We start from the raw sequence: 26,420 nt of genomic DNA, 5'->3' as shown, positions 1-26,420 counted from the left end.
ACGCTGCTGATAACCGAAGCATGACAAACACGCTGTTGCTGTTTTTTATTTTGACGCCTTGTCTGCTGGCAGGCTGCCAGGGCATCCTGCATTTGACGACTTTGAGTGCCGCCTTTGTGCCTCTGCCATGGTGGCGAAGACGCGCGGGTTGGAGAGGCGGTCGCTTGCGCTTGCGCGCCGTCGGGAACAAGGGGTGTCAGGAAGGTCACTTTGTCGGACCACTGCGCGCCGAACAGACTTTGTGCCCGCGTCACAAAGACTGATGTGCGTCAGAGACATCGTTGCCGGTGCCGGCGAAAGAATGTAGTGATGGTGGGATTGTTGCGATGCGAGTCTTTTTGTGAGGAGGCTGTATACGATGGCAGCTACTGAAAGGATAAAAAAATAGTCCTTTATACTTACTTCAACTTATTATATACTTTTTTAGAAGCTTTTAAAAGCATACGGCTTGTTGGTGGTATCCCTGGCAATTTCATTATTCTTTTTTTAAATTTTGGGGGGGCACACCTTTTATGCTTTGGTTGGAAATGTATAAAAAAAGGCATCACCAGTGACTTATGCTGATTATGTGGCTTTGGCTTTAGCGCAGGTAATCGAAAAACAACAGTAGTTTTCCGGCTTTGACATGTGGTTTTTAATACGGCTCTCAATTTTTTTTTTTACCTAATGAACCTGAAGAACACTGTAGTTTAATATATGCGATTCAAGTTTATCAGAGAAATTCTTTTTGGCAGGGTTTCTGGTGTGAAGCTGGCTACACAACGCCAGGAAAAGGAATTAGGCGCTGTGGATGACCAAAGCAGTGAGCGGTGGTAAGGCAGTAGTAATACTGAGGACATTGAAACCAAAATGAATAGATTACAACAAACTGACCACGGTTGCTTCGAAATGGGCAGTTGGTCCTTAGAAAATCCCTTAGTTTTTCCAGTGTGTCGAACTGAAAAAAAAATTTCGGTTCGGTTACGGTTTAGGTTCGGGTGAAATAAATTTGTTCCAGTTCAGTTTCAGTTCAACTAAATTTCACACTGGACCGATTCGCAAACCAGTTCGTTAAAGTAATTATAACTAAGTGAGAAAAAATTTAACTTTGTAGTTCAAAAAGACCATGACCAAAAAAAAATACAGGTTCGTTTCATTCAAAAGATGGCTTTGTCTCGATAGCAATGATGTCAGTCTTAATAGTGATTTTAAATAATTAGCACAGATAGTCAGAAAAATAAATGAAGTTGTTTCCATTCACCACGCACTTTCTTGCCCAGCCCTTATGACGTCACAGGGACATGTTTATGCGATTGGCAGCCACTGATTAAAGTCACAGCTAAACTAGGCATTGGCTGGTTTGTCCCTCGGGTTAGCTTGAAAATGCACCATGAGATAGTTAGGCACTACCACCTAGGCATGCATGAATATCCCCCACCTCATCAATTACTCAACAATATTCAGCAAGCCACCTAGAGGCAGCTGCAAACTAATAAGATCTATACGACCTGTAAATTATCATTGATTTATTCAGGAGCCTATCGACCCTAATGCTCCCTGTGTAAAGCTGAAGGAGCAGGTTTAGTTCATATTGTCACGCGAAGAAAAAGAAAAGCAAACTGTCTGGTAGCCCTATACCCATGCTCATCTACCAACGACGACGGTGAAGATATGAGCAGCACAACCTGGCTAAAGCTATCGTGGCCACTTGTAAAGAGGTCCATCACCGACACCTTGTAAATACAACGTTCACCATCATCCATCGTTCGTGTCATCTGTCCTGCCGCCGTTTAACAATATATTGCACGGCTGCCCTGAGGACCCCTGTCGTAGCGGCCTGCAATTACTGACCTGTCGATGCAAGTTTGGGCCGTGACAAGACCGCCAGAGGTTGCTGTAAGGCACGGTCTTTTTGCCACCTCTTGCGACCAATAATCCACCATCCCTTGCCCCTTTTTTTGCCAAAATTACTTTATTCTTCCATATATTAAGCGGGCCGTCGCACAAGACACCACTGTCCTGCCATCGAAGTATAACAAGTTAAGAAAATTCGAATACTAACATTTCGTTTCTTGTGGTATATAAAAATTAAACTACTGTGCTTACAAATAGGGGGACAGCGCAACACAGACAAAACACAAGAAGAAGGTGACTACGACGAGAGTGGTTGTCACCTTCTTCTTGTGTTTTGTCTGCGTTGTGCTGTTCCCCTATTTTTAGTCATGCAATAAAAAGTAAACTATTGTGCAAGATCAAAAATCTACTATTTTGTTATTTTAGTGTTCGTTTTATGTTGATGCACAATGCTTGTACAGTCCTTGCAAGACCGGTATCTGGAAACACAAAGCATATGTTTTATATTGCCGCCTGCGCGCAGCCAGCGGCAACTTACGATTTCAATACTGGTGTGCATTCCTTTCCTCATGTTGTGACCACAAATAGGGAGGGTGTCGATAATGTTGTGATTGATCTCGGGTCTGTGTATGATCGCTAATTTGATGGTATGTAAAGAAGAAAAATCCTCGAATGGCCCTGACCATGCTACATCAACAACGGATGGTCGAGCCATTTCGTCGCTAACTGGTAACCGCTATTAATATTTTCAATTCGGTTCTGGTTTAGTTTTTATTTATTTTATTTATTTACAAATACTGCTGGCCCGAGGCCAAAGCAGGAGGGTCAAGATAATAAAGATAATACAGTTATCATACATAACAACATTTCAATACAACATCAACAAAAGAATGAAGGAAATGAAAAGCGGAAAGCGTAACATTTTTATACAAAAGCAAATGAAAGGAAAGAGTGGGGAGGGAAACGCGGAACAGTTGCAGTAGTTAGAAAAACAATGTCAAATTTCGGCGTAAAAAAGCTCAGGAGAGTGTAAACTGCTTGCAGGCAAACCGTTCCACTCTTCAATGGTACGAGGAAAAAAAGGAAATGTGAACAAGTTAGTACAAGTGCGTGTGAATGCTGGGTCTGACGTGTTCTTAGTGGTGTGAGGCAGGGGTCAGGGTTAAGAGCAAGCTTGCGGTTTGAAAGGAGGTACAAAAATTTTAGGCACAAGAATCTGCGTCTTGTTTGCAAAGGTGGGATACCATTAGAAAGCATAACATTAGTGACTGAACTACCAGGCTTATAGAGAGACTAAATGAAACAAACTGTCCTCCGCTGAATTTTTTCTAATGCAACAATGTTAGTTTTAGTATAAGGATCCCAGGCAACGCATGCATATTCTAATTTCGGGAGTATCAAGGATTGGTAAGCTAAGTGTTTCACTTTTGTAGGAGCATCCTTAAGTTTGTGCCTTAACATGCATAATTTGCGGAAAGCTGCAGAAGAAACTTGTTTAATGTGGTTGAACTGGGTTGAACCGGGTTGGGAGGGTTGAACCGTTTGATCGCTAACCCAGAACCGTTTTTAATTTTTTTGGTTCATTTCCAGTTCAGGTTCGGTGTGCTAAAAATATAATGGTTTAGGTTTGGGCTTGGTTCCGGAAAAAAACAATCGTTTCAGTTCTGGTTTTCGTATCGCCTCAGTTCCGGTTCGGCACCCTGATTTTTTTTATGCCTGTGCTGATCAGTGCCAGGATTTAAATTTAGGAGCAGTGAAATCCTTGCTGATCGCATTGTGTGGGCCTGTCCTGCTCATCTATGCAGGGCTTGTTGCGCTCTGACAGTGCCTTCTACTTCACTGCAGTTTCTGCACACATGACTTGCCCCCTCTGGGCCACTATGGAAACCTCCGTTGAAAAACTACAAAATTCTTGCTTCTCAGTGCTGCCAAACGAAAGGATTTTTAAAGGTCAAAGATAACGAATGCTAATGTCTTCTCTCCCTCTCTCCCATGTTGCAGGTGCCGGGGAGTCCGGGAAGAGCACCATTGTCAAACAAATGAAGTAAGCTGTGACTCCCTTGACCTCTCTCTCTTCTTCCACCGATACTTATGAGAGGCCGCCACTCTAGCTGCGGGCATCGGCAGTGGTACAGTCATCAGGGAAAAGTAAAAATGCAGCGCTACTTGGAACGGAACACGGTGATCCCGCCCAACTCGGTGTGGAAAGGGAATTTAGGTCGAAAAGGTGCAGAGCCAGCCTACAATGCAGCCTGATTGAACCTGCAAGTCTTATGCGAATGATACATCAGAGCAGCGTGACTAGAGGGAGTAAGAGGCAGCTGCAGTACTAGGAACGGTAGTCAAGGTTCGCACAGGTCCTTGAAAACCTTGAAAACCTTTGAATTTAGAAGTGTAAATTTCAAGGCCTGGAAAGTCCTGGAATTTTTAAAGGGTCCTTGAAAACCTGTCATTTTTCTGGAGATAACCAATGGCCCTATCTTTTCGCAAGAATGTAAAGTGTTTGTCATGAATTTTTGGTTTTAAAAATGTAAAGAAACATTGTAACAATCAAGTTTCAGTGTATTGCGAGAAATTACGAGTTGTGGATTCTCATTATTACGAGGCAACATTGGGAGCCGCACTCCTCAATAGAATTCATGTCACGATACAATCCTGTGAAAGCCGGCTTCTGTTCTCTATCTTGCATGTTCCATCTAGTCTGTGGACGGCCTTTCATTGCATGTTTGCTGTGCCTCATACGCTCCATGTGCGTTTGCTTTTACGTGCAAATGGTGGACGTGTACATAGTTCATCCTGCCTTGCAGCAACACTTGCTGAGTTAATTTCAGCTGATACTCTTGCTGACAAAGCAGGAGATGCAGGCAACATTAACTAAGTTTTGAAATCAAGCAGCCTCAGCAAAACACCAAGAAAAAAGAAAAAACCTCTAAATATAATTTGTGAAATAAAAATAAAGCTGGGGGGAGCATCCATGAACCCATAGCGCCTATCTAAATGTGCATTAATGTTCTTAGGTATTAGGCAATATCAAAATTTTGCATTGTGTTGAAAAAGTTATAAATAATCCCAGATAAAACATAAGATGGGGACCTTGAAAATATGTTTTTTGGTCCTTGACAGTCCTTGAAAACCCTGGAATTTTTGCTTTTGAAGCCCGTATGAACCCTGGGTAGTGTTTTGCCGCAGAGAGTAGCCTTGTCTCCTGTAAGCCTCGTCGTGCGTCAGTCGCCATGCATTGCACTTTTTGAGCAGAGTTGAAAACCTCAGACCCGGGTTTTGTGGTGACGACGCGAAACGTGCTGCAGGATCATCCACGAGTCCGGCTACACGTCGGACGAGTGCAAGCTCTACCGGCCCGTGGTGCACAGCAACACCATCCAGAGCCTGCTGGCCATCATCCGCGCCATGGGGCAGCTCAAGATCGACTTCAAGGACCCCAGCCGAGCGGTGAGGGCCATGGGGGGGGGGTGGTCATGGTAGGGGTGGTGCTGGTGCTGCTTCCTTCCTTCCTTCCTTCCTTCCTCCCTCCCTCCCTCCCTCCTCCTCCTCCTCCTCCTCCTCCTTCTTCTTTGTCCCTCATCCTTCATCCTCTAACCGGGAGAAAAGGGGAGTACTACTAGAAAATATCATTGTGCGAGTGCTAGTTCAATGGAAGGGCCAATGACTGTTTTATGTTTTACCAGATTGTGCCAATGAGGTGACTGTAACCAGCCTTCAGTTTCCTTGTCCTTGTCCCGTCTTTTTGCGCTGTTTCGAATTTCAGTATGCACCAACTGGCCCAAACCACCGTTCTAACGCAGCCTTCAGTGTCATTCATTGCAGTAGATCATTCGCAAGTGCAGTTTTAGAACTAATGACGCAATATTACCACTTTGGGTGCCGCTCCAGTAACTGCTCTAGGTATTCAGGAGAGCAGCTGTAAAAAGAGTTGCAATGTAAATTTCATAAAACAAAGCGACAAATTGCCATGCATTTCTCTACTGGGCTGAAAGTATTATCCCACCGGATTTCACTTCATCAGCTGACCCTGGACTACGCTGAACAGCAATTTAAAAACGGAGGTGCTTTAAGATCGGGCTCTTATTTGGCCATGACTGCCCTGGCATTCCGGTAATCAATTTGTGGCCGCATTAAGCAAGCTTGGTACATGAGCAAAAAGTATGAAATTTGTATGTTTTTAGAAGTGAGCTTCAAGGCACAAAGATAAATGCTTCATTCACTGCATGGTCAGGGCAATTTTTGCTTTGAAATCTTGCGGCAAATTATGTTCGAAATTTGAAGCTCTCGCTTTCAAGGCATCCTGGAGATCTAGGGGGAGGAATGCAAAAATAGCCTGTGCGGCCTCTCGCACCCAGCCGAAGGTATGCGGAGAGGCTGCTTTCTTCTTTTTACGCGTGCCTTCTCCTTCTCTGTCCCCTTTCGGTCTATTGTCTTGTCCGTGAAGGCCGGCACTGGGTCTTCTGGTTTCTGGGTGAACCTGATGCTCCGTGGCTTGAAATGCCGCCTCCTCTGCTAGTGAGTCAGCTCGCGTGGTTGTCACTGTGATGATAGAAGGCTTGGAAAGGGGGCTGCATTTTTCTTGTTTGACAGGACATCTAGCCTGCTGGCAGGGCGTTGATATGTCTCTTGTTGCATTCTTTTGCTGGGTGGCTGCTTTCTTTTTTTTACACTTGCTTAATGGGTGTGGGCAGGGCATGAATGCGAAGGCAAGATATCCGTTGGTCATTAAGGGCAACAGAGTGGATCCCTAGAGAAGGCAAGTGTGGCAGGGGGCGGCAGAAGGGTAGGTGGGCAGATGAGATAAGAAGTTTGTGGCGATAAATTGGTCGCAGTTAGCGCAAGACCGGGGTAATTAGAGATCCATGGGAGAGGTTTTTGCCTTGCAGTAGGCGTAGACAGGCTGGTGATTATGATGATGAATCCACATCGCTTTTAGCCCATAGTGTGTTCTCAGTCTGGGGTGCTTTTAGGGGAAGCTGCATTGGCCTTGGGATGCAGTTCTCAAGTTAGAGTTGTGATGGACCTAGCCTTGATTCAGAAGGAAGATTTTTTTATGAATCTTGCCTGTTGTGTTTCAGCTTCTTTTTGTGGAAATCATTTCTGACCCTTGCTTTTTAATGCTGGTAGGCATAATCAGGTAAAGCTGTGGAAATAAATTTTGACAATGCACTTGGGAGCACTTTATAAAAGTCTTGTCAGTCATTTCTTGGTAGCACGCTGTTCAGATATTTTCTCAGCAGAATTTCGAGAGTCTTTTGCAGATTTGGGTGGTTTTTTGATGTTTCACCTTTCAGGAACATTATTTAAAAACTTTACCGAGTTAATGAAGAGTTTATTGCCTGGCACTATGATTTAGTTCCTAGACTGGTGTGAACACGTTACTATTCTCAGCACTCGTGTCAGAATTTCTGTTTGTAGCTTTAAAACTGAGTGGTGGTAGTCTCGCATTGATGGTTTTACTGCAATCAACAAATGGCAGGGTTTTATTGAAGGTACTGCAACAGCTATCGGAAGCACCATACTGGTGGCTATACAGGAGTAGGCTATTGAAGGTTTTGCATCACTACAAAAAAACACACATCTCTCCTGCTCCTGGATAGTCTAGCAATACTTTGGGGTAATGCTCAAGCTAGGCATCAGGCTATAAATAACTTCCTCTTGTTACGCCCAGGATTTTCCTTTCCGAAACGCTAATGGATCTCTCTTTTTTTGGCTATGCTGCTGCCAGAGAGGGGCTCAATACAGCTGCAAGCTCCGTTTTGCCTTTTGCTTCCACTATCCAAAAGGCTGTGAATGGCTGAAATCCCCAACATGTAAAAAAAAAATCCAATACAGCTTTTTTTCTCTGTGTATTGTTGACATGCAGAAAAAATTTGAAACCTTATCAAAAGCATTTGCATCTATCTCTAGTCCTCCTGCTCTAGGTGGCTAGCTTTTGTAGTGTCGCTGTTTACCCTTGCACCTTCGTCCCTCGCATTAAAAAAATTCCTGTGAGTCTTTTTTCCTAAAACACATGCACTTTCTTGCTGCTGCTGGGCTGAATTATACAGCACAGGGGAAGTGTGTTGCTGGTTGTCTGTGCTACCCTCGTTTTGGGAGGTAGACAACAGGAGTGGTAGTAGTAGTAGCGGTGGTGGTGGAGCCACCTAAAAGTCCCCCACGAGGTGTTGCCGCAAAACCAGTGGCACACAAGTGGTAGCAGGGACGGTTGCATGTGAAGGGTGTTTCAGGACTGTGGGCCAAAACGGTGGCATATAATGTCGATTGGGCTGCTAGTGAGGGCTTCAGAAGACTAAGCTGCACTTCATTTGGTGTACGGCTCAGAAATGTGGCATATGGGCGCACATTTTTGCTCGAATGTGAAATGAAGTACGAATGTGCGACACCCTGTCGGGAAAGAGTCGTATCAGTGATGCCATTTTTCTCTCAAAGAGAGGGCATTTGGAAGGCTTGGCTGGGAGAAGTCGGGGATACGGATAAGTGGGGAATGTTTGAGCCTTGTAGGCCTGAGAATGGTATCGTCTTGTTCAGTGAGCCTGGAGAAGACCCGGCAAAGAAGGCTTCGTTCAGGAACTCGGTCTGAAAGCTTAGCCCATACCTGCCAGGTTTCCCGAATTTTCCGCGAGACTCCCGAATTTTTATGGTTTTGTACGATTGTATGATCGAAACAAAAATCTCCCGGAAACGCACCCGTCTTTGGCCAAATCTTTTTCCCAGTCTGGCCACAATGCGCCGGAGGTATACCAGACAATCCAACCCGACACCAATCGGCATCGTTATCAGTGAAGTGCTTAAAAAGCGTAATCGGCCATGCGCAGATGGTGAACCTGTTCATCCCATTGTTAGTTTACTGTTGATAGAAGCGCAGCACCACCACCACTTTCATTTACGCACGAGCACGGCCGTTCTGAAGATTTAACAAGTCTCGAGTGGTGTAGCTTGCTGTTAGTTTAGACGAAACAACAAAACAGTTCAGTTCCTGCTGTTTTGCATTGCGCTTGCAGTACTATTTCCAGGACTTTCTGAAAAGGGCGGCATCAGCCACGTCGAACATTTTAAGTGGTGTAGCTTGTTGGTAGTTTCGACGAAGAAAGAGTTCATTTACCGCTATGTTGTAAGTAAATAAAAAAAATATGTGTAAGGTTACCCATTCTGTTGTTGCTACAACCCCCCCCCCTCCCTGGTCAGATCTCCCTAATGCCATCCCGGCAAACGTGGCAGGTATGTTAGCCGTACGGTTAGAGATAAAAATGGAGGAATGGGAACCAGCTTTAAAGAGGCACGCATGAAGCCTTGCCTTCTGCCTAGGGAAAGAAATTCCAGGAAAAGTGACGGAATATAACTACCTCGGCCAAGTTGTGGCTGGTGGTAAAAAAAACGGACAGAAACCGGGAACAGAATTAGTACCAGCTGTGGTGCATTTAGCAAGCAAAAATAATCGCCTGAGCTCACTGTACTTGGCAGTGGAAAGCGACACCGTTCTTTCTGTGCAAGCCTTTCTTCATCTGGGTGTGTACGGAAAACAGCCCGCTGGAAAAGGTAGCGTGATAAACGAAGCAGAAAACCAAGACATGTGACGCGAGCATTCGTGTTGTCTTCCTCCTTTTTTTTATTGCCCAGCTCTTTGCCCTAGCTCAAAATAATGCAGTACGTATTTCGTAGGCAGCGGCTATCTCCTAAAGCCCCTTCCTCGTGGTTGTTTGAACATTGATAGTGCGTGCTCTCGCAGGCGTGCGGAAGGTACGTAACTGCGCATTTAGGCGACCCCAGATGCAGTAAAGGAACTGTTACCTGGTTTTGAGAATGCCTTGATGTACGGTAGGATTCCTGATGTTGTAAACTCTCTGGTTCTGACATGTTTACTAAGATTTGTCGCTTTCCGGTACAGCGTATTGTGGTCACGGCGTGTGCGGGACTTCACTTAGCAGCGAAGGAGGTGGTCTATGTATGCATTCATCAAACTTTCATAAAAGTGAGCCCCACCATGTGCAAGGGTGCAACAGCTACATTCAGGAAAAATCGAAGTGGGGTGGAGACTTCCCTAGTGGCATGAACAAACGCGTGAATGCACCCCACTATGCCTTGATTTTGAGGGGAAAATGTGCGTTGAGTTGAAGAATATTGTCTTTCGCTGTCTTCCTCTAGCAAAACGAACTGTCCGCCTTAAATGCCGTATTTTCGCGTGTATAACCCGCACCGAAAATGCGAAAATTTCAGTGGCAAAGTAGGGGTGTGGATAATACGTGGGGTTTTTTCTTTAGTGCAGCTTCACGGCAACGCGCGTCGAGCACGCACTATCAATGTTCAAAAAACCACGAGGAAGGGGTTTTAGGAGATAGCTGCCGCCTACGAAATACGCACTGCATTATTTCGGGCTGGGGCAAAGAGCTGGGCAATAATAAAAAGGAGGAAGACAACACGAATGCTCGCGTCACACGTCTCGGTTTTCTGCTTCGTTTATTACGCTACCTTTTCCGACACACTGTTTTCCTCACACACCCAGATGAAGAAAGGCTTGCACAGAAAGAACGGTGTCGCTTTCCACTGCCAAGTACAGTGAGCTCAGGCGATTATTTTTGCTTGCTAAATGCAACACAGCCTGTACTAATTCTATTCTTGGTTTCTGTCCGTTTTTTTTACCAGCAGCCACAACTTGGCCGAGGTAGTTATATTCCGTCACTCCTCCTCGAATTTCTTTCCCTAGGCAGAAGGCAAGGCTTCATGCATGCCTCTTTCAGGGGTGAGACAGCTGCATCCGATTTGGGAGCAGTTTTTGGAGCAGTGAAATCTTGATTTTGGAGCAGAAGGACCTTGAATTGTAGCAGAAGAACGACATATATTATGTCACCTTAGGAGACTAAAAAAATCAAATTTTTGGCAACTTGTGGGGAAAAAGTGCACTCTTCAATCGTCTCTGAACAACACTGAAACAGCCTCTCAATAAACTTTTTTTTTCTGCCAGAGTATCACGAGGTACGAACTGCACTTACTTTTTACAAACCATTTTTAAATTCTTAGGTTCTATGAATAGATAGTGGAGCTCCGTTGAAAATTTAGAATTGAAAAACTAAGCAATCGTAAGGCATTTTTATAATCATGTGAATGCCGAAATTGTTATTTTTGTTATCTCGGACTCGGCTGTACGCACAAGTGTAGAGCCACGGCAAAAGTTGCGCAAAACGTTCGTATGTATAGCCGCCTCCGTCTTGGCATTAAATTTCACTTCAGATAAATGGACCATTATTACTATACTCGGTTAAAACTCAAGAACGGCACCACCTCATGTAGTGTATCACTCCGCCAAAGTGCCGGACCCGTGACGTCAGTGCGCGCGCGTTTTGAAAGGGGTTTGCTATGAATGCGTAATATCGTCTGCCTTGTGTCACGCAGTTTGTTTGTCGTCACTGGAGTCGTTTATAACATATTAAGTCCGGTAACCTTGCATTCTTGAGAGCACATCTCGAGGAGTACAGGGTATCTAGAGATATATGGACTGACGCCGTGAAGTTCACCCACAATGATTGAAAGCCATCGTAGTGTGTGTGTGAAGCTAGCATTTTTTTTTTTTATGAATGCTATTTGACTGGGCAGAAACACGCGATTCCCCGCCGTTATCTTGTTAAAAGGCCGGTTCTCTTTGACCCGCAGCGTATATGAAAATTTTAGTTGGATCTGTGACATCACGCAGAAATTGTCATTGTCACGTTATGTGGTAACTGTCGCTTTTTATGCAAAAAATGCTGTAGCTTCCAAACTATGGTGAATGGGTGATTTGAGGCTTGTTCAGAACTAAAGGTGCTTTATTTTTTCATGCTAGATATGTAGACTGCTGTCTAAAATCTGTAAAGAACTAGATCATCTACAGAGTCAGTGCTGTCAAAGGAAGTTTCCTGGATTCACTGTTGGGCATTGCGGGAACTGTAGATGACCAGTGGCCATTGTTCGTTCATGGTTGCTATGCTCTGCAATTGGTTGTTTTGAAACAGAAAGGTCTCCATAATGGTTTTCGAAGGCTTTGCGAGAGTTTGGTGAATCATTTCATGTACAGTTGGCAATGTGCTAAGGAAGAACCTGGTGTGTGGGTGTATGAGGTGTCACCTGATTAAGCAGGGTTGCATTGCCACGCTGAAGCCAATTTCGCTGCCTCAAGGCATGCTCCTCGATGCTCCAAAAGTTGCTCCAGAATATTAAAGGTGTTCTGTTTTTCTTTCTTCATACATATTTAATGCGACTGCCCTTCGGAACACCAGTAGTTGGCATGAATGTGCAATCAACAGCTGCATTTTTTTTTTTAGCGTCCACAGCGTTGCACGTTGGGCTTTGCATATGTGGCCAATAACATCTGCAAGATGGTCTTCACTCCTGTTTTGCTTTCACTATGCTCTAGTGCGACGGCACTCACACACATTTTCAGTGTTCAGGGCCCTTTTAAAACCAATCTAGACTGCACATTCTTCTTTTACGTTTGTGACAGATAAGTGGTATGCCAAACCAAGGTAGCATGCAGACTTTGTGAGGAGAGAAAACTGAGCTGGCAGCCTGGTATAGCTTTTAATTAAAGTGTGTCCCCTCCTCTGTCTGGCCTTGCTCCCTCCCTCCCTCCCTTTGCAGGATGACGCCCGCCAGTTCTTCACGGTGGCAGGGGCAACCTCGTCGCAGGAGTGCGAGATCACGCCCGAGCTGGCGGCGCTCATGAGGCGCCTGTGGCAGGACCCGGGCCTGCAGCACTGCTTCGCCCGCTCGCGCGAGTACCAGCTCAACGACTCGGCCTCCTAGTACGTCTTCCTCTCGCCTCTTCCTCGTCTTCTTCTGCCCGTTCTCTCCCTGTGTGTGTGGTTGTTGTAGCTCACTCTCTCCCTCCAGCTACCTGAATGCCCTGGACCGCATCTCGCAGCCCAGCTACACACCCACCCAGCAGGACGTCCTGCGGACGCGTGTCAAGACCACGGGCATCGTCGAGACACACTTCGTCTTCAAGGAGCTGCACTTCAAGTGAGCGATGTGCTGTTTACGGGGGGCTCTCTTGGGCGACCTCGGAAGAAACACGGTTAGCTTTCAATCAGGAGTCTGGGATGTGCATCCCCCTACACTCGGCAACAACTTAAAAACGGCACTGGAAGTTGCCGCTGTGCCTTTTCACCGTAGCCGGATGTTTCTCCGGGCGGCGCAAGTAGGGCGTTACTGGGAATATTTTGAACATGGCGTGAGCCGTTCCCGTGATTTTTTGGACTTAATATGCTTATAAACGACTCCAGTGACGACAAACAAACTGCGTGAGACAAGGCAGACGATATCACGCATTCGTAACAAACCCCTTTCAAAACGCGCGCACACTGACGTCACGGGTCCGGCGCTTTGGCGGAGTGATACACTACATGAGGTGGTGCCGTTCTTGAGTTGTAACCGAGTATAGTACCAGCCTTGATACACAGGCAAAAAGAATGGTCGTGGAAGCCGTTCATACCCGTTGCAATGGATGCGCCTACAACAAACTTCCAAGTGCTGCAGAATGTACAAGCTGTAATACATTTGTAAAGGGACACTGAAGTGAGTCGTCATTCAGTTACCATGCAAGGCTGAAATCTTGGATGTGTCGGCGGTATTGAGGGTTTTTTAGTAGCGAAGCTGTTTAGCAAATCGTTATTTTTCGTGTCCGCAGTTCAGAATAGCAAGAAAATGCCGAGCGCTCGTGTGTGTGTGTGTGTCGTGGCGACCGCCCAGCGTCTCCTGTGCATGTTTGTCAAGCCAAGCATACCCACTCAAGATGATTGGCCAATATTGGCCCATAAAAACGCCAGCGTTCGCCATAATCGTTGCAACACTTGCTCGGAACGAGAAAGCCACACTATAGAGTACACTCCTCCAAAGTGATGTCCAATGACTATCCTTTCCGAAAAAAAAAAAATGAAAAAGCTCACACTTATAGCAACAATGATGGAGTAAAGGTCATGGCGGTATCGAGGAAGAAGCGAATGGGCTGCAGTCGTGGACTTAAACCGTCGGGAAGGTTGCGTACAGCATTGCTGCCTTCAAGTCTTGCATGTTAGTGTGAGCTTCCTTCATATTTTACTGCTAGTTCATGCCCACTTCTAATTTTTCGGCACAGTCTTGCACTTGCACCCTAAATGTGAGGGTGAAAGTTTGCACAGTGCAGCCACAGAAATAAGAGTTTGATGGCTTGCAGCTTGAATGGGAGTAGTCAGGGGCGCGAGTGAATGGAGGAAATTTGCACCGCTGGAAATTTGCAGGTGACGTTGCCTTGTTCAGGTGGTCGAGAGATGACCCGCAAAGGGGCTACAGGGATGACAACTCTGAAAGCTCGGCTGCGCAGCTAGAGAAATTGAATGCAACCTTGCTTGAACATGCAAAGAGCATCCCCTTCAGCCTTGGTAATGAAATACCAGAACATTTGAAGAAATGTGCTGGGTTTGTCTTAGTATAAGGCGAGGTATTCTTCCAAAAACCACAGATACATCAGAAAATGATACCTAGTGATTTGTCAGATTGTTGTATGGGCCAATATTGCAATTTCCACCACTTTGAAGGTGTGAATTGAAATAAACTTTCAAGCTGGTACTTTTGCCTGATACTAGTGTGAAAACCTTTTCTTTTTCTTGGGTCCTTTGGTTATCAGGCCTACTTTGGTTATCAGGCCTACTCAGATCGATTACCGGTGATCGATGCTTTATATTGCTGATTTTGACATGTTGTAGTCGTTTCTTGTACACCTGGTGTGCCCCAGGGGTTAGTCTAGTCACAGCATTTCTAAAATCAGTTTAAATTTTTCCGCTCTGGCGACATTAAGGTTTTTGACGGCGTTTTTCGCCAGCTTAGGTGCGCATGTTTTCGCGAACGGGGCATGGCTGCTGCACTTGACAAAAAAGCATGCCACTCGTGACTATGCTGCATTACCATCAATTTTTTTTTTTATCGAAAGGCTCCTAGCAAGTCATATACCAAAATATGTTGTCAGCTTGGTAATCCGACAGCATTGAGAGGTGATAATTACCTGAAAATGACACCAGCTATTCACTAGTGAGCTTTGGTTTGGAGAAAGGGTAGCTTTATTCTGCCAAAGCTTATTTCTGAAGGTCCTTCGCGTGTCTAACAAGTGGACAGAGCATTTTCAGCCAGTTTCCAGCAGTGTTGGTCTTGCTTGCATTGCAAAATTCTTATTTGGCGCTACTATGCAGTTACCAAACTTGAAGCTGATCTGGCATGGCGCCTCCGTCGCCCACTACTGTTCCTCGAAAAATGCACACCGCTCGTGATTCCACTTCACCCGCACCTTACTTATGCGATGACAGCTTCAGCTAAAAGTCGTAAGATAACACCAAGGCGTGGGATATCAGTTCAGACGAGGCAGAGCGTTTCCAGTCGGCCTTGAACACCGCCAGCTGTTCAGTGGCCAGTTTCGTTTCCGTACGAGGGTATTTTCAGAGGTCTAGTGCCTCTTTCTAGTAGAACTGTCTATTCTGACGAAGTCTCCAACAGGCTCAGTATTGTTTCTTTTCGAAAATGTTAGATGGCGCTGCAGTGTAGGAGGCTCTAGTGCGGACCTGTCTTCATAGCGCAACAGCTGCTTGGTGAAAGCTTGCTGGTCATGATTCGAGAGCATTGCACCTCATTCTTGCAAGCAGGGCTACCATAGTGAGTCAGATGATAATAAACTGCAAATGAAAGTTCTGATAGATAAGTGATGATCACAACGTCAACAAGCATCTACCACTGAGTGTGGTTTTCCACTTCAACTGTATTTCTTTGCATCGCTTGCTTGCATTGAATCTTGTGCTGGCCGTAATCATTAACAAGTTGTTTTTACATCGCTTGGAAACTAATTGGTGTTGTTACATGGCGGCAGGACGGATGACATGAACCATGGACGGTGCTGAAGTGAGCTATTTACAAAAGAGATGCAATCTATTTACAATTCGGTCATCCCAGCTCGAGCAATGTTCCACGCCAACCGCCTACGTCTCTGTCGGTAGAGGATGACCATGGCGCTAAGCTGCCCTGTCCACTTCCTCTTCTCGTCACAGTGTCTTTAATAATGTCAAATTACCAGATTTCCAGAGGACCATCCAAAATTGTGAAATTTCAAGTAGCGGTTGGGCTTCACCGCACGGCACGGGCACTTGCGTGCTAGCATTTTCATTGATATCTGACAAATTGTTCTGAGCCAATCAATTTTTTTTTCAGGACGGGTTCTGAAATTTTTGCCTACAAAATGTATATTGCAAATTTTTTTCTACTACTGGGGACTTGTTCTACACAACTTCCTTTTTTTATGTTCTTTGGTGCCTGGACAAAAATTTTGATTTTAATCATTTTTTTTTGCAGTCGTTATTTCTGAAAAAATTATTAAACTGGTGTCTCTGGAAAGGGTGTTGAATCGTCTGCATGTTATGTCACTGCAAAATGTGCCTAACCAATATAGCCAATTGTTTTAACCGCTGCACCAAGAAGCATGGCGCTTTTTGCGTGTCTTTTAAACATCGCTTTCAATTTAGTCGTGTATCTCCATTCGAGCTGAAAAGATTAGCTGAAAAACATGTTCGCAAATTTCAAGTGGCAAGGAGGAGGAGGAGGCAAAACATTTTATTGAGCAAAAAAAGAAGGTGGGTGTCTTCGGAAAGGGTGTTGAATCATCTGCAAGTTATGTCACTGCAATATGTGCCTAACCAATATGTCTATCACAGAAAAAATGTTTATTAGACCCCTAAAAATCGGTCAATTTCCCACGGTAACAAAAGAGTTAACCATGACCGCCTGATAATCGAGTGAATACAATAACTCCCTTGGGCATGTTGTAACTGCTGATCAAAACCTCAAAAGAGGCGTGGAGTGTATGGGTTGTGATGCATTTGGTGAACGCAATCAAATAGCGAATACATGGTAGGCTGTTTCACTTGCCAAAAAGAAAGGCATGCAACCACTCCATGCTCCCAGTGACGGCTCACTGGAAACTGAAAGTGAAACGACGGGCAGTTGGCGTCGCTTCGCGCCCTTGCTGCAGTGCTCAGCTGTCGCCCCGCGCTTGCCACAGTGCTTTTCTCAGGCTCACACTCCCCGCACAGCTCCTCAAAGCGACGGCCCCGACCCCAGAACACATGCATTTGCATGGCGCTACCCCGTCGTTTCAAAGCGACGCTTGTTTTTTAGAGAATCCGGCCCTAAGTTCTGGATTTATGCGGGCCCACCGACCTAACGGCCGGGACGGCGGTGCCACTCCGCAAAGCCATTCGAGAGCCAGTCGGTCTCTCTAAAACATACATCCAAGCATGCTAGTTTGTGTTCTCTCACGAAATCCTTATCACTTCAATGGCAAAAAACAAGAAAAAAAAATTAGCACTCTTGAGAAGCAGCCCGCGTCACCCCGCAGCCCTAACTTTACATAAGTGCCAGGCTATCTGGAAGAGGATAATGCAATACAGCACGGAGCATTTGGCAAAATATTCCCTCCGCACATTGTCCAGATATTACACATGAAAGTAATACTGCAGTTGTCAGATATTAGGTACGTCTTGTTTTTAAACACAGTGCGAAGTCAAAAACGAACCTTCCCTGGCAGCACCTGTTGAAGTCTGAGACTGTTGAATGGGAACGTCTTGATCAGAACTAAAATCTGAAGAATCCACATCGTTGCTGGAGTTATAGCTGCTGCTGGGGCAAGAAAAAAATCAGCATAAGCAGTGGCCGAAGTCCCTGAAACTGCTGTCCGCCTTTGCAGAGCAAGCAGCGAAACAGGACGCCATTTTCGCCAAACTCGCTGCTGCCTTGGGTTCACATTTCACTCGCGACACCGTCTATCCACGCGAAATGTAAACAAACAGCTGGAGTTTTTCTTCCTTTCTTGTTTGTTTGTTTTCAGAGTTGGTTCCTGTTTTTGTATATCCCTCTCAGCACGTGAATAGGCCTTACATTTTCAGCAAGGAAGTGCACTTTCATGTTTTGGTGTGATCGGCACATCTGTTGTGAGTGCATTCACGGAGGTCCTGAGCATGCAATTTTCTTGAACAGCCAGTAGTTTCTTGCTGCAATTGGAAGTTGTTTTTACGCCAAGCCAGAATTGGTGGGGAAAACACCCTTCAATGGTGCAAAGGCTAAGGGACGTTCCCAGTACTGATTGATTTGATTGTAGAGTTTAATGCGCCGACGCTACACCGGCCATGAGGCGCACCATAGTGGAGGCCTCAGGATTAATTTTGACCTCCTGGGGGATCTTTAACGTGCGCCGAAATTTCGTACACACGGGCGTTTTTGCTTCTCGCCTCCATCAGAAAAGCGGCCACCGCCGCTGGGAATCGAACCCGCGACCTCATGCTCAGCAGCACGTCGTAGCCGCTGAGCCACCGTGGCGGGTGATGTTCCCAGTGCTCTCTATCGCTTGGTTGCCTTAGCCCAGAGCTGCGCAAAAATTCATCCCCCCTCTCTGTTTGTGCAGGATGTTTGATGTGGGCGGCCAACGGTCGGAGCGCAAGAAGTGGATCCACTGCTTCGAGGGCGTCACGGCCATCATCTTCTGCGTGGCTCTGAGCGGCTACGACCTCGTGCTGGCCGAGGACGAGGAGATGGTGAGTCGCGGCTTCCTTGCTAGGGATCGCACAGGTTACGGGAGGGCAGGCTAAGCGCACAATATCATCTATGGCTTGCTGAGCTTGCTACAGAAAAGGAGGAAGGCTCGCTGTTCTGAGCTTCAGGGTTTCGGGTGTCCACTAACCAGGGAAACCAGAAATTCTTTGGAAATTCAGGGCAAGTCTCCAAAAATAAAAGGGGGGAATGTCAGAAAATTTTCACGTTTTTCGGTCTTAATCGGGCGGCGAGGGGGGAAGGGGGGGAGAGAGAATTTCGTCGGCTTGTGTCGAATTGATGACAGTTGTCGTAGTAGCAGTTCACATTGCGGGGAAGGTTGCTTCGGCACTCTTCAATGAGGCACGAGTTATCATGGAAATAATGTTGTGCAGTGTGTGGCATCAGACAGTCGGCTTAGACCTCGCGCCATGCACGAGGGTTGCCCATTCGGACGAGGCCTCGGACGGCTTGCTTGTGCACGTGGCTCACCCGTCCCCCCCTTTTCCCTGTGCAGAACCGGATGATCGAGAGCATGAAGCTGTTCGACTCGATCTGCAACAACAAGTGGTTTGTGGAGACCTCCATCATCCTGTTCCTGAACAAGAAGGACCTGTTTGAGGAGAAGATTGCCCGCTCCCCACTCACCATCTGCTTCCCCGAGTACACCGGTGAGGAGAACGCACACGGCGCTGTTCTGATTCAATCGAGCATTGCTGCGCCATGGTGGGCCCGAAGCACAGAAATCGAAAAAATTGTCTCCGTGCAAGCAGCAGGGAAAGCTAAGATTTTCCGTAAAACTGAAGCAAGGAATTAAAAGATTAAGCAGCATTTTTTTATTACTCAGGAAAGCATGAAAACAATAAAGCCTTACTGCAACAGGAGAGACGCATGGGGCAAGTCCTCTTTGCTTCCCTGGGCATGCAGGGTTTGTCACACCATGCGTTTTTTCTGTAGCAAGTGTACGTCAACTTCTTACTCTGTTACGGCTAAATCCAGGGTTTGTCTGGGTACTTGAAAACCACCCTTGAAATTGGAAAGCTTGTTGTCAAGGCCTTGAAAGTTGGGCAGTCTTTACTGACCCATAAAAATCCTGGAACTTCGGGATTTTGCCTGGAGGCAATATAATGGCTGAGGAGGAAGTGTGTGTTGCCAGGGGCTGAATTCTCCAAAAAAAAAAAAAACGGGCGTAGTTTTGAAGCGTCGCAGTACTGGCATGCAAACGCATGTATTCTTGGGGTGGGGCGTCACTTTGACGGTCAACGAAAAGGTGAAAATCTTGGAGAGGAGCGTTGTACCAAGGGCACAAAGCGATGCACACTGCCCCACGTCGCTTCGCTTGTTGCTTTGTTCCCTTGGTACAACGCTCCTCTCCAAGATTTTCACCTTTTCGTTGACCGTCAAAGTGACGCCCCACCCCAAGATGACACGCGTTTGCATGCCAGTGCCGCAACGCTTCAAAACTACGCCCGTTTTTTGGAGAATTCGGCCCCTGGTTGATCTACGTTAGAAAATGAAAGTTTGCACTCGGTAACACCCTGAAAGTGCTTATCCGTGTTGCTCTAACGCACATTTATGATAAATGGCTGAAGAAAAAAAAAAAATGTTGCTGAAGCTGTTGTTCTGGCATAGGCGCTTGTCCCAAGACACGTTTCTTTGTTCGCATTGGCTGCAGCTACTGCCATTTTTCAACAATTTCTCGTTATTTCAAGCTGCTTGAAATTCCTTAAAAACCCTTGCATTTTTGTTACATAACCGCGCATCTTGTTTAGCTAAGTGCCAACTTGCCGAGCAACATATCCGTTTTGTGGCAACAGTAGTCATCTCATGTAGGGATTTTTATTGGTCTTTGATGCAGGCTGAGTGCGTTGGCTTCAGGTATATTTTCGTATTTCTTGTTTCTTCAAGATGTAGGCTTTCGATGAAGGCACATGCGCACTGCTTACAGCTGGCTTTCTTGCTGTTTGCCAATCTTGCGGCTGTACTTCTTTAACTCAAGAGTTCGGGCCTGTTGAAGTTTGCCGCCACATTGTTGTGTGAGTCTGCCTGTGCATCGTGACCTGACCAGCTCTTGCGCGTGTGGCCGTTGCGGTCACGATTGCAGGCAGCAATACGTACGAAGAGGCGGCCGCCTACATCCAGATGAAGTTTGAGTCGCTGAACAAGCGCCGGGACACGAAGGAGATCTACACCCACTTCACGTGCGCCACCGACACCAACAACATCCAGTTCGTGTTCGACGCCGTCACAGACGTCATCATCAAGAACAACCTCAAGGACTGCGGCCTCTTCTGAACAGCGCCTTCTCCACAACACCGGTTCAGGGTCAATGGTGCGCCGTCGAGAGTGCCGGCCTGTCGCGTTATCGGAGCCGCCGTAGCGCTCGAAGCTCCCTGTTGTCGTCGACGGGTCGACTCGCTCACTGGAGGAGACAGTTGCGGGGTGATGAGAACCCGCCGACATCGCCGGCGTGTGTGCGCCGAACGGCCAGTCCCCGCTGCAAGGCTTGTCAGCGGGGGAGGCCGCTTCGTAGTGCGAGCTCTTCTCAGCACAGCGGACGGATGTCAACAGAACGAAAGGTGGAGAGATAAACTCCTACCCAAGGTGGAAGCATCCGTGCGGTTCTGTGCGCGGATATGTCTGGGACACTTCCCGGGTAGGCAATCGTTGTGTTTCGGTGAGCCGTGGCGAGTGTTTTGATCGTGTGCAATTGTGTTCCTTGTCAGCTTCCCCGCGTTTCGTAGCTTTTTTTTTTTATCTTGCATACGATAGTCATTTCTCGGAATGCGGCTTTAGTTTGAGTTGCAGATCCTCCTCTGCGACGAAGGCAGCGTGCTTCGATTTTTTTTAAGGGAATTTAAGCGTGCTGCCTCATTACGTTGTGCATTTTCTCTCGATCTTGACATGGCATTTATTTTCTTACTGCGCCTAATATTACGGCGCACAAGCAGCCAACTCTCACAGATACGAGCCTTGGCTTGCGTTTATTTGTTTGCGGAGGAAACGTCGACTCCCCGCGCATCTCTCTTCTCATGGCATGACTGCGGCTAGCTGAAGAAGCCCATCTCTTTTAGGCATCCGGGAATTTTTTGCTTCCGCGAAAAGTTCAGCGGTCTCCATTGAAGTCAGTTGCGAGGAAGCAGTGGCTGTATTGCCCGTTCACTGTTGTGTCCGTGCATCGTTTCTCATCGTCTGTCTTTCTGACACTCTCTTCCCCCTGTCTGAAACAATCAGTGCCTTTCCCGACTGAGCTTGTTCAAAAGTTCGCATGTCTGGGTCACAACCTTCTATCTGCGGCTTGCTCCCAGTTGTCAATGGGCAAGGACGCGAACCGTTGTAGCTTAGGTCTTGACTTTCATCGCGGTCGCACCCAGTGAAGACACCTGCCGCTAACTGCAAAGCAGCAGTTGCCTTCTCTGAAGCTTACGAGGGGAGGGATAAGCCGAGACTGCCAGAGGGTCTGTTCTTGCGTTTTATATCTGCCATGCTTTTTGGCTGGAGTTGTTGAAGTCCCTGGCAGTATTAAGCTGGAAATTGTCACGGTAATATCTATCTGTTTGGGTTACACAGTACCCCACAAAAAAAGCGAGCAATTTTGTCTGGCCCGCAGTCTGGCTGATCGACGCTTTTGTGCCAGGGAAATAGGAGGGGGAAGGAGGGGGGGGGGGGAGCTCTCGCTGTGCCCAGTGGAGGTTGACTGTTGTGTATAACATTTTGCCAAGTTGTGTATAAGCTATTTCGAGACCATGTTGTGCGTTTTGAGAAATGTGCGGTATACACTTCGAGCAGGAAGCGAACTTAAGTGGCCTCGGACTTCACTTAATTTTAATTGAGTACTAATAACATCAACCTGGAACTCTCCAAGAGCTGCTGTCTCATGAAGTCGTGGCATTTAGGGGCCATAATGAAATACGGAAAAATTAGGCAGTGAGTAGCCATTACGAGTGTCATTTTTCTTTTGTTAAGATAACGTTATTTCTCATCGTCGCACCCATGGCGCGACACGTTGGGGCCAGCAGCACGTTGTCAGCAGTGTGCCAACATCGTGGGGACACACGAGAGCTGTGCTTCACACCGGTACTAGTTGTCAGGTCGTCTGGGTGCCAAAGACCCGCGCAGTGTCCAGGGTTTTGCACGGAAGCATGCTGCACGCGATATTTATTCCCTGATAGTTGATTTCCACCCTGGTCACTGTTTACGTTAAACCACTCTCGCAGCACAATGTGCGCTCAAACACACAACTTAGAGCAGAGGTGAATTAAGTGGCGCTGCCGTCGCGTTTGCTGCCAAATTTTCTAGAGGCTAGCATCGTGCCAACATTGCAAAAATTCGGAAAGGTATCCCCTTGGGGTAGTCCGCGTGGCACTCTGGTGAATTGTGTGGTGTCTGGAGACGTTTGCGAGTTATTTAACAATGGCGACCGTATGTGTGTGAAAGCCGCAGCCGTGTAACGGGTGGCGTTCTCGCGCTGCTTGGTTCGTACCGCTTACTATTGCGTCTTGTGGTGCGTGTGTGTTTCTCTTGTGTTCTCAGGACCAGTTCAGGCCCAGTCAGCTTCGCCTGTACAGCACGAACTTGATGTTCTGCAGTGCGAGAGCTCAGCGCTGCTGTGGTGTATTCTTTGCCGAGCAGCGCTGCGGCGGCGGCGAAAATTGCGAGCCCCTTTCATTAGGCCGTCGTGGGTGGGCTGCGTCAAAAGTCATTGGCGGGCTGTTCGTGTGCCATAAGAAAACGTTAGCGGCCGCCTTGGACCATTTGAAGCCTGGAGTGCGTCTCGCGAAGCTGATTAGGGCGCCGATCTCTCGACCCAAAGCTAGTTCAGTTTCGCCGTTTTTGGTCTCCATTTCTTTCCCCCTTGGTGTGGCACTGTTGGGCTTCACGGACTTTCAGTGTACTTGTCGCCCGTCTTCTCATTGCTTCCCACTGTAGCCTTGTGTGCGCCGTGTGTTGTGTTGTCGGCTGTGTTTAGTTTTTCTTCCTTTTGGTGTCCCGCCGTGTCAGCCCCGAAAGCGTCACAGTCTTTCCAGTTGTTTCTGAAGCTCATGCTGTGGCCAGTGGAAGGGGAGCTGTCCTTGCACAAAGGGACAAGTTGAGAGTTTGTTGCGCAATGCAGCGCCCCTCCGCTCCGCTTCTTCTCCACTTCTGTGAGCTCGGCTCTGACCAGTGCATGTTTGACGAGCATTGACCGTTTTCGTACAAACCTTTCGCGGATACGTCGCGTTGTTGCAGCGCCCGTTTGCCTCGCCAGCTCGCTTGCAAAGTGCGTCGTTGGCGTTTGTTGGAGCTCCAGTTGTTCGTTGGTGTTTTTAACTCATCTTAGCTGTGTGAAAGTCTGTAAGACAAAAGCGGCATCCTTGGTCCGTGCCGCGACTCGCAGGCTGTCAGTTTGGTGGGCGGTCACCGATCCATGGAAGTATGCGATTTGCGGCTTACATGAAAATGCTTCGCGCAGCATTCCGGTCCCTCTCTGGTTGGGGCCATGGAATAAGTGGGCTATTGCAGTCGTGTGCTTGCGTGGCTGTAGTGCTCACAAGGAAAAGAACAAAACGCAATGCCATGAGCGCCAGCGCTCTTGTGTCCACGGAAACTGTCTGGTGAGCGCGAACGTTGTAGGACCATCTTTCATCTCTTTGGTTGTTTTACACTTGGACGGCGTGTGAGATACCACCTCTTGCGTCTTTTTCTCTTCTCTTTCTTTTTTCTTTTTTTAATCTTGATGAGGTGCCAGTCATGTTTTCTGTGATGTGTGCGGTCAATGGGCCCTCTCTTTTTCCTCAAGTGACGCCAAGTCTGCTCCCGTTTTGTCACTGCCAGCATTGTGAAGTGTGGACAGGCTGCAACTCACCCACCCCCCTTTTGCTGTTCGCTGCACCTGCTGCCCTGCTTTGATTTATTTTTTATTTTTCCCCACCCTCCACCAGTGTGTCACAAATGTGTTCTTGCGAAGCATTGATCTTGCACTGAAGACTTCTTCTCAAACAGTGTTGTGTGGCACCGAGTCTTCGTAATCTGTTCTTTCGTTGGGTGGGTGTGTGACCTGTGCTCACCGCGTCGATAAATGTTGACGCATACCACATCTGTCTGTTTGTAATCGGACCATTGCATTGAAGCAAGGTTGGGAGCATCAAACCAGCCCTTGTTATTTTTCTCTAGGCGTTGTGGGATCTTCTTGTAAGCTCTCTTGCAACTTTAGTCTTTGTTGGCATTTCCTCGTAGCTCTTGCCAACAGGTGGGCGAACAGGTTGGCTAAAAACAGAAAGTGTGGGGACACAATTGCTTGTTTAAAACTTGTATGTACTCCACCCGTTCTTTGATCTGTTGTGCACTGCATTCAATGTGGCCGTTTATCGCATTGCATTTCATTTGTAAGCAAAAAGAAAAAAAATAAGCTTGGAGCTTGGAGTTGGCATCTTGCCGCTATGTCTTTTCAGTGCTGCTTTTCTTCATTGTCGAGCTGTTAGTGTGGCATCAAAGAGTGTTAAGAACAAATGGGCACTATGTCTTGTCTTCGAATTTGTTTAAACAGCATGGGCGGTGATTGTTTCAAGACGAAGTACCCTTTTAGATTGCTGTGCCAGCTTCGGTGTGACGCAGGGCTGCGCACTACTCTGACCATATTCAGTTAAACCCCGGGCTGGGAGGGCACATTTGACGTAGACATCGCGATGCATAATTTTGCGGCTGTGTAAGGTTTTGTTCAAAATGGGGGAGGGGGCGTTGACATTTCTATGCAAGGCCGTATCGTGGTAGCAGTCTCTCATAAACCAGACAAGCTAGCCTTACATCCGGTGTACAAAAATGGCGTGGAAATGGAAAGTGCACTGGTATAGCCCCGGGCCCCGCACTTAATTGGTGCGGCAGATTCTGCAAGGCTGGTTGTGTTTTACAGGCATGACTCTGCATCTTCAAGCTCAAGTGTGCAAGTATGCCCTGTGAAGTACTACATTCTAGTGGTAAGAAAGGGCAGGAATGAGAACGCTTACCTGGCTATTTTATTTTTCTTCTCGTAAATTGCGGTGAGCAGTCTCAGATGTTCACAGGTATGGCTTTAAGCATTCTGAGCTCAGGCTGTCATAACAGTGGCTGTACTGCAGCTGACGGCATTTACCATTGACAACACTACAGTTTGAAGTGACGTATTTGTTTCGGTGTTTGTTTCTCGAGCAGTGCCAGTGAAAAATTTTCAGTTGACAGCGTGTCCGGGGTCGTCGCAATGCGGGATATCTATTGGGTGGGGCCACTATGCAGGTGTTTCGGGCTTGTACTTGTACATGGTTCTGCTCATTCGGATCAACGCCAACCATTTACTGTAACACTTGGTACGTGTCTCCTATGACTTTGTTGGATTATGGGTGTATGCCGTGCTCTGTTTATGGTACCGCACTTTCCCCCCTTTTTTTGGCCCATTTCTGCGCTAGCTGATCTGAGTTGTCGAGCCACAATATTTATAAGCACCCTTCTCTGCAGTTGCGTGTGTGCCCCCCCCCCTTCCCTTCTATCGCTCGTGCTCACCGTGAAGTGGCTGTGTATAGCAAAATTCGACACTATGTACACACGTACACACACACAACCTTGTACACATACAGCTTGGACACACATGGGACACAATTGTATATGTGTACACGCAACTGTAATTCATAAACCTGCGACGAAATGAAAATGTTGTTCTTGTACAGCCCTTGTCCGTGTGCCCCTGTTCCTCGGGTGTGCTGCAGAGTACACACACCTCTGTCTGCCAAGCATTGCCCAGCCTTTGCGCAAATGCGCTCTTGAAGATGGATTGCCCTAGGGCAAATTTTTTCTTGCTGCGTGCGTTGGTGTAACTATAGGAGATTTTTAGTTGGAGGAAGTTGTTTTAGATAAAGAGGACTCATATGCAGGTTTAAATTGTAGCCTTGATGCAGAAACAATGGTGCACTAAACACACCCGTAATCACTGTCCAGTCCCCGTAGAAGTCACCTTGGTTAGTCAAGGTGCGTGGTGAGTAGCGCCGACACAAGCCCCAGCCCCTCAG

General features: G+C 46.9%; 1 protein-coding gene across 1 annotated transcript in view; it reads left to right on the top strand.

Moving 5' to 3' along the window:
* Galphai (G protein alpha i subunit) overlaps positions 1–26,080 on the top strand; it is a 40,037-nt gene extending 13,957 nt beyond the window's left edge. Inside the window, exons 2-8 of the mRNA XM_077683414.1 lie at positions 3,835–3,877; positions 5,142–5,283; positions 12,448–12,611; positions 12,700–12,828; positions 18,281–18,410; positions 18,923–19,076; positions 20,510–26,080. Of these exons, the coding sequence (XP_077539540.1) occupies positions 3,835–3,877; positions 5,142–5,283; positions 12,448–12,611; positions 12,700–12,828; positions 18,281–18,410; positions 18,923–19,076; positions 20,510–20,700 (953 nt within the window). The 3' untranslated portion in view covers positions 20,701–26,080. The remainder of the gene's footprint in view (positions 1–3,834; positions 3,878–5,141; positions 5,284–12,447; positions 12,612–12,699; positions 12,829–18,280; positions 18,411–18,922; positions 19,077–20,509) is intronic.
* The last annotated feature ends 340 nt before the right edge of the window (positions 26,081–26,420 follow it).

This window comes from Haemaphysalis longicornis, unplaced genomic scaffold (assembly GCF_048455015.1).
Source record: "Haemaphysalis longicornis isolate Haplotype H1 unplaced genomic scaffold, Haemaphysalis longicornis Haplotype H1 scaffold_9, whole genome shotgun sequence".
In the NCBI taxonomy this organism is placed as follows: Eukaryota; Metazoa; Arthropoda; class Arachnida; order Ixodida; family Ixodidae; genus Haemaphysalis; species Haemaphysalis longicornis.
The sequence above is the reverse complement of the archived record's forward strand: the minus strand, read 5'-3'. Positions and strand labels throughout refer to the sequence as shown.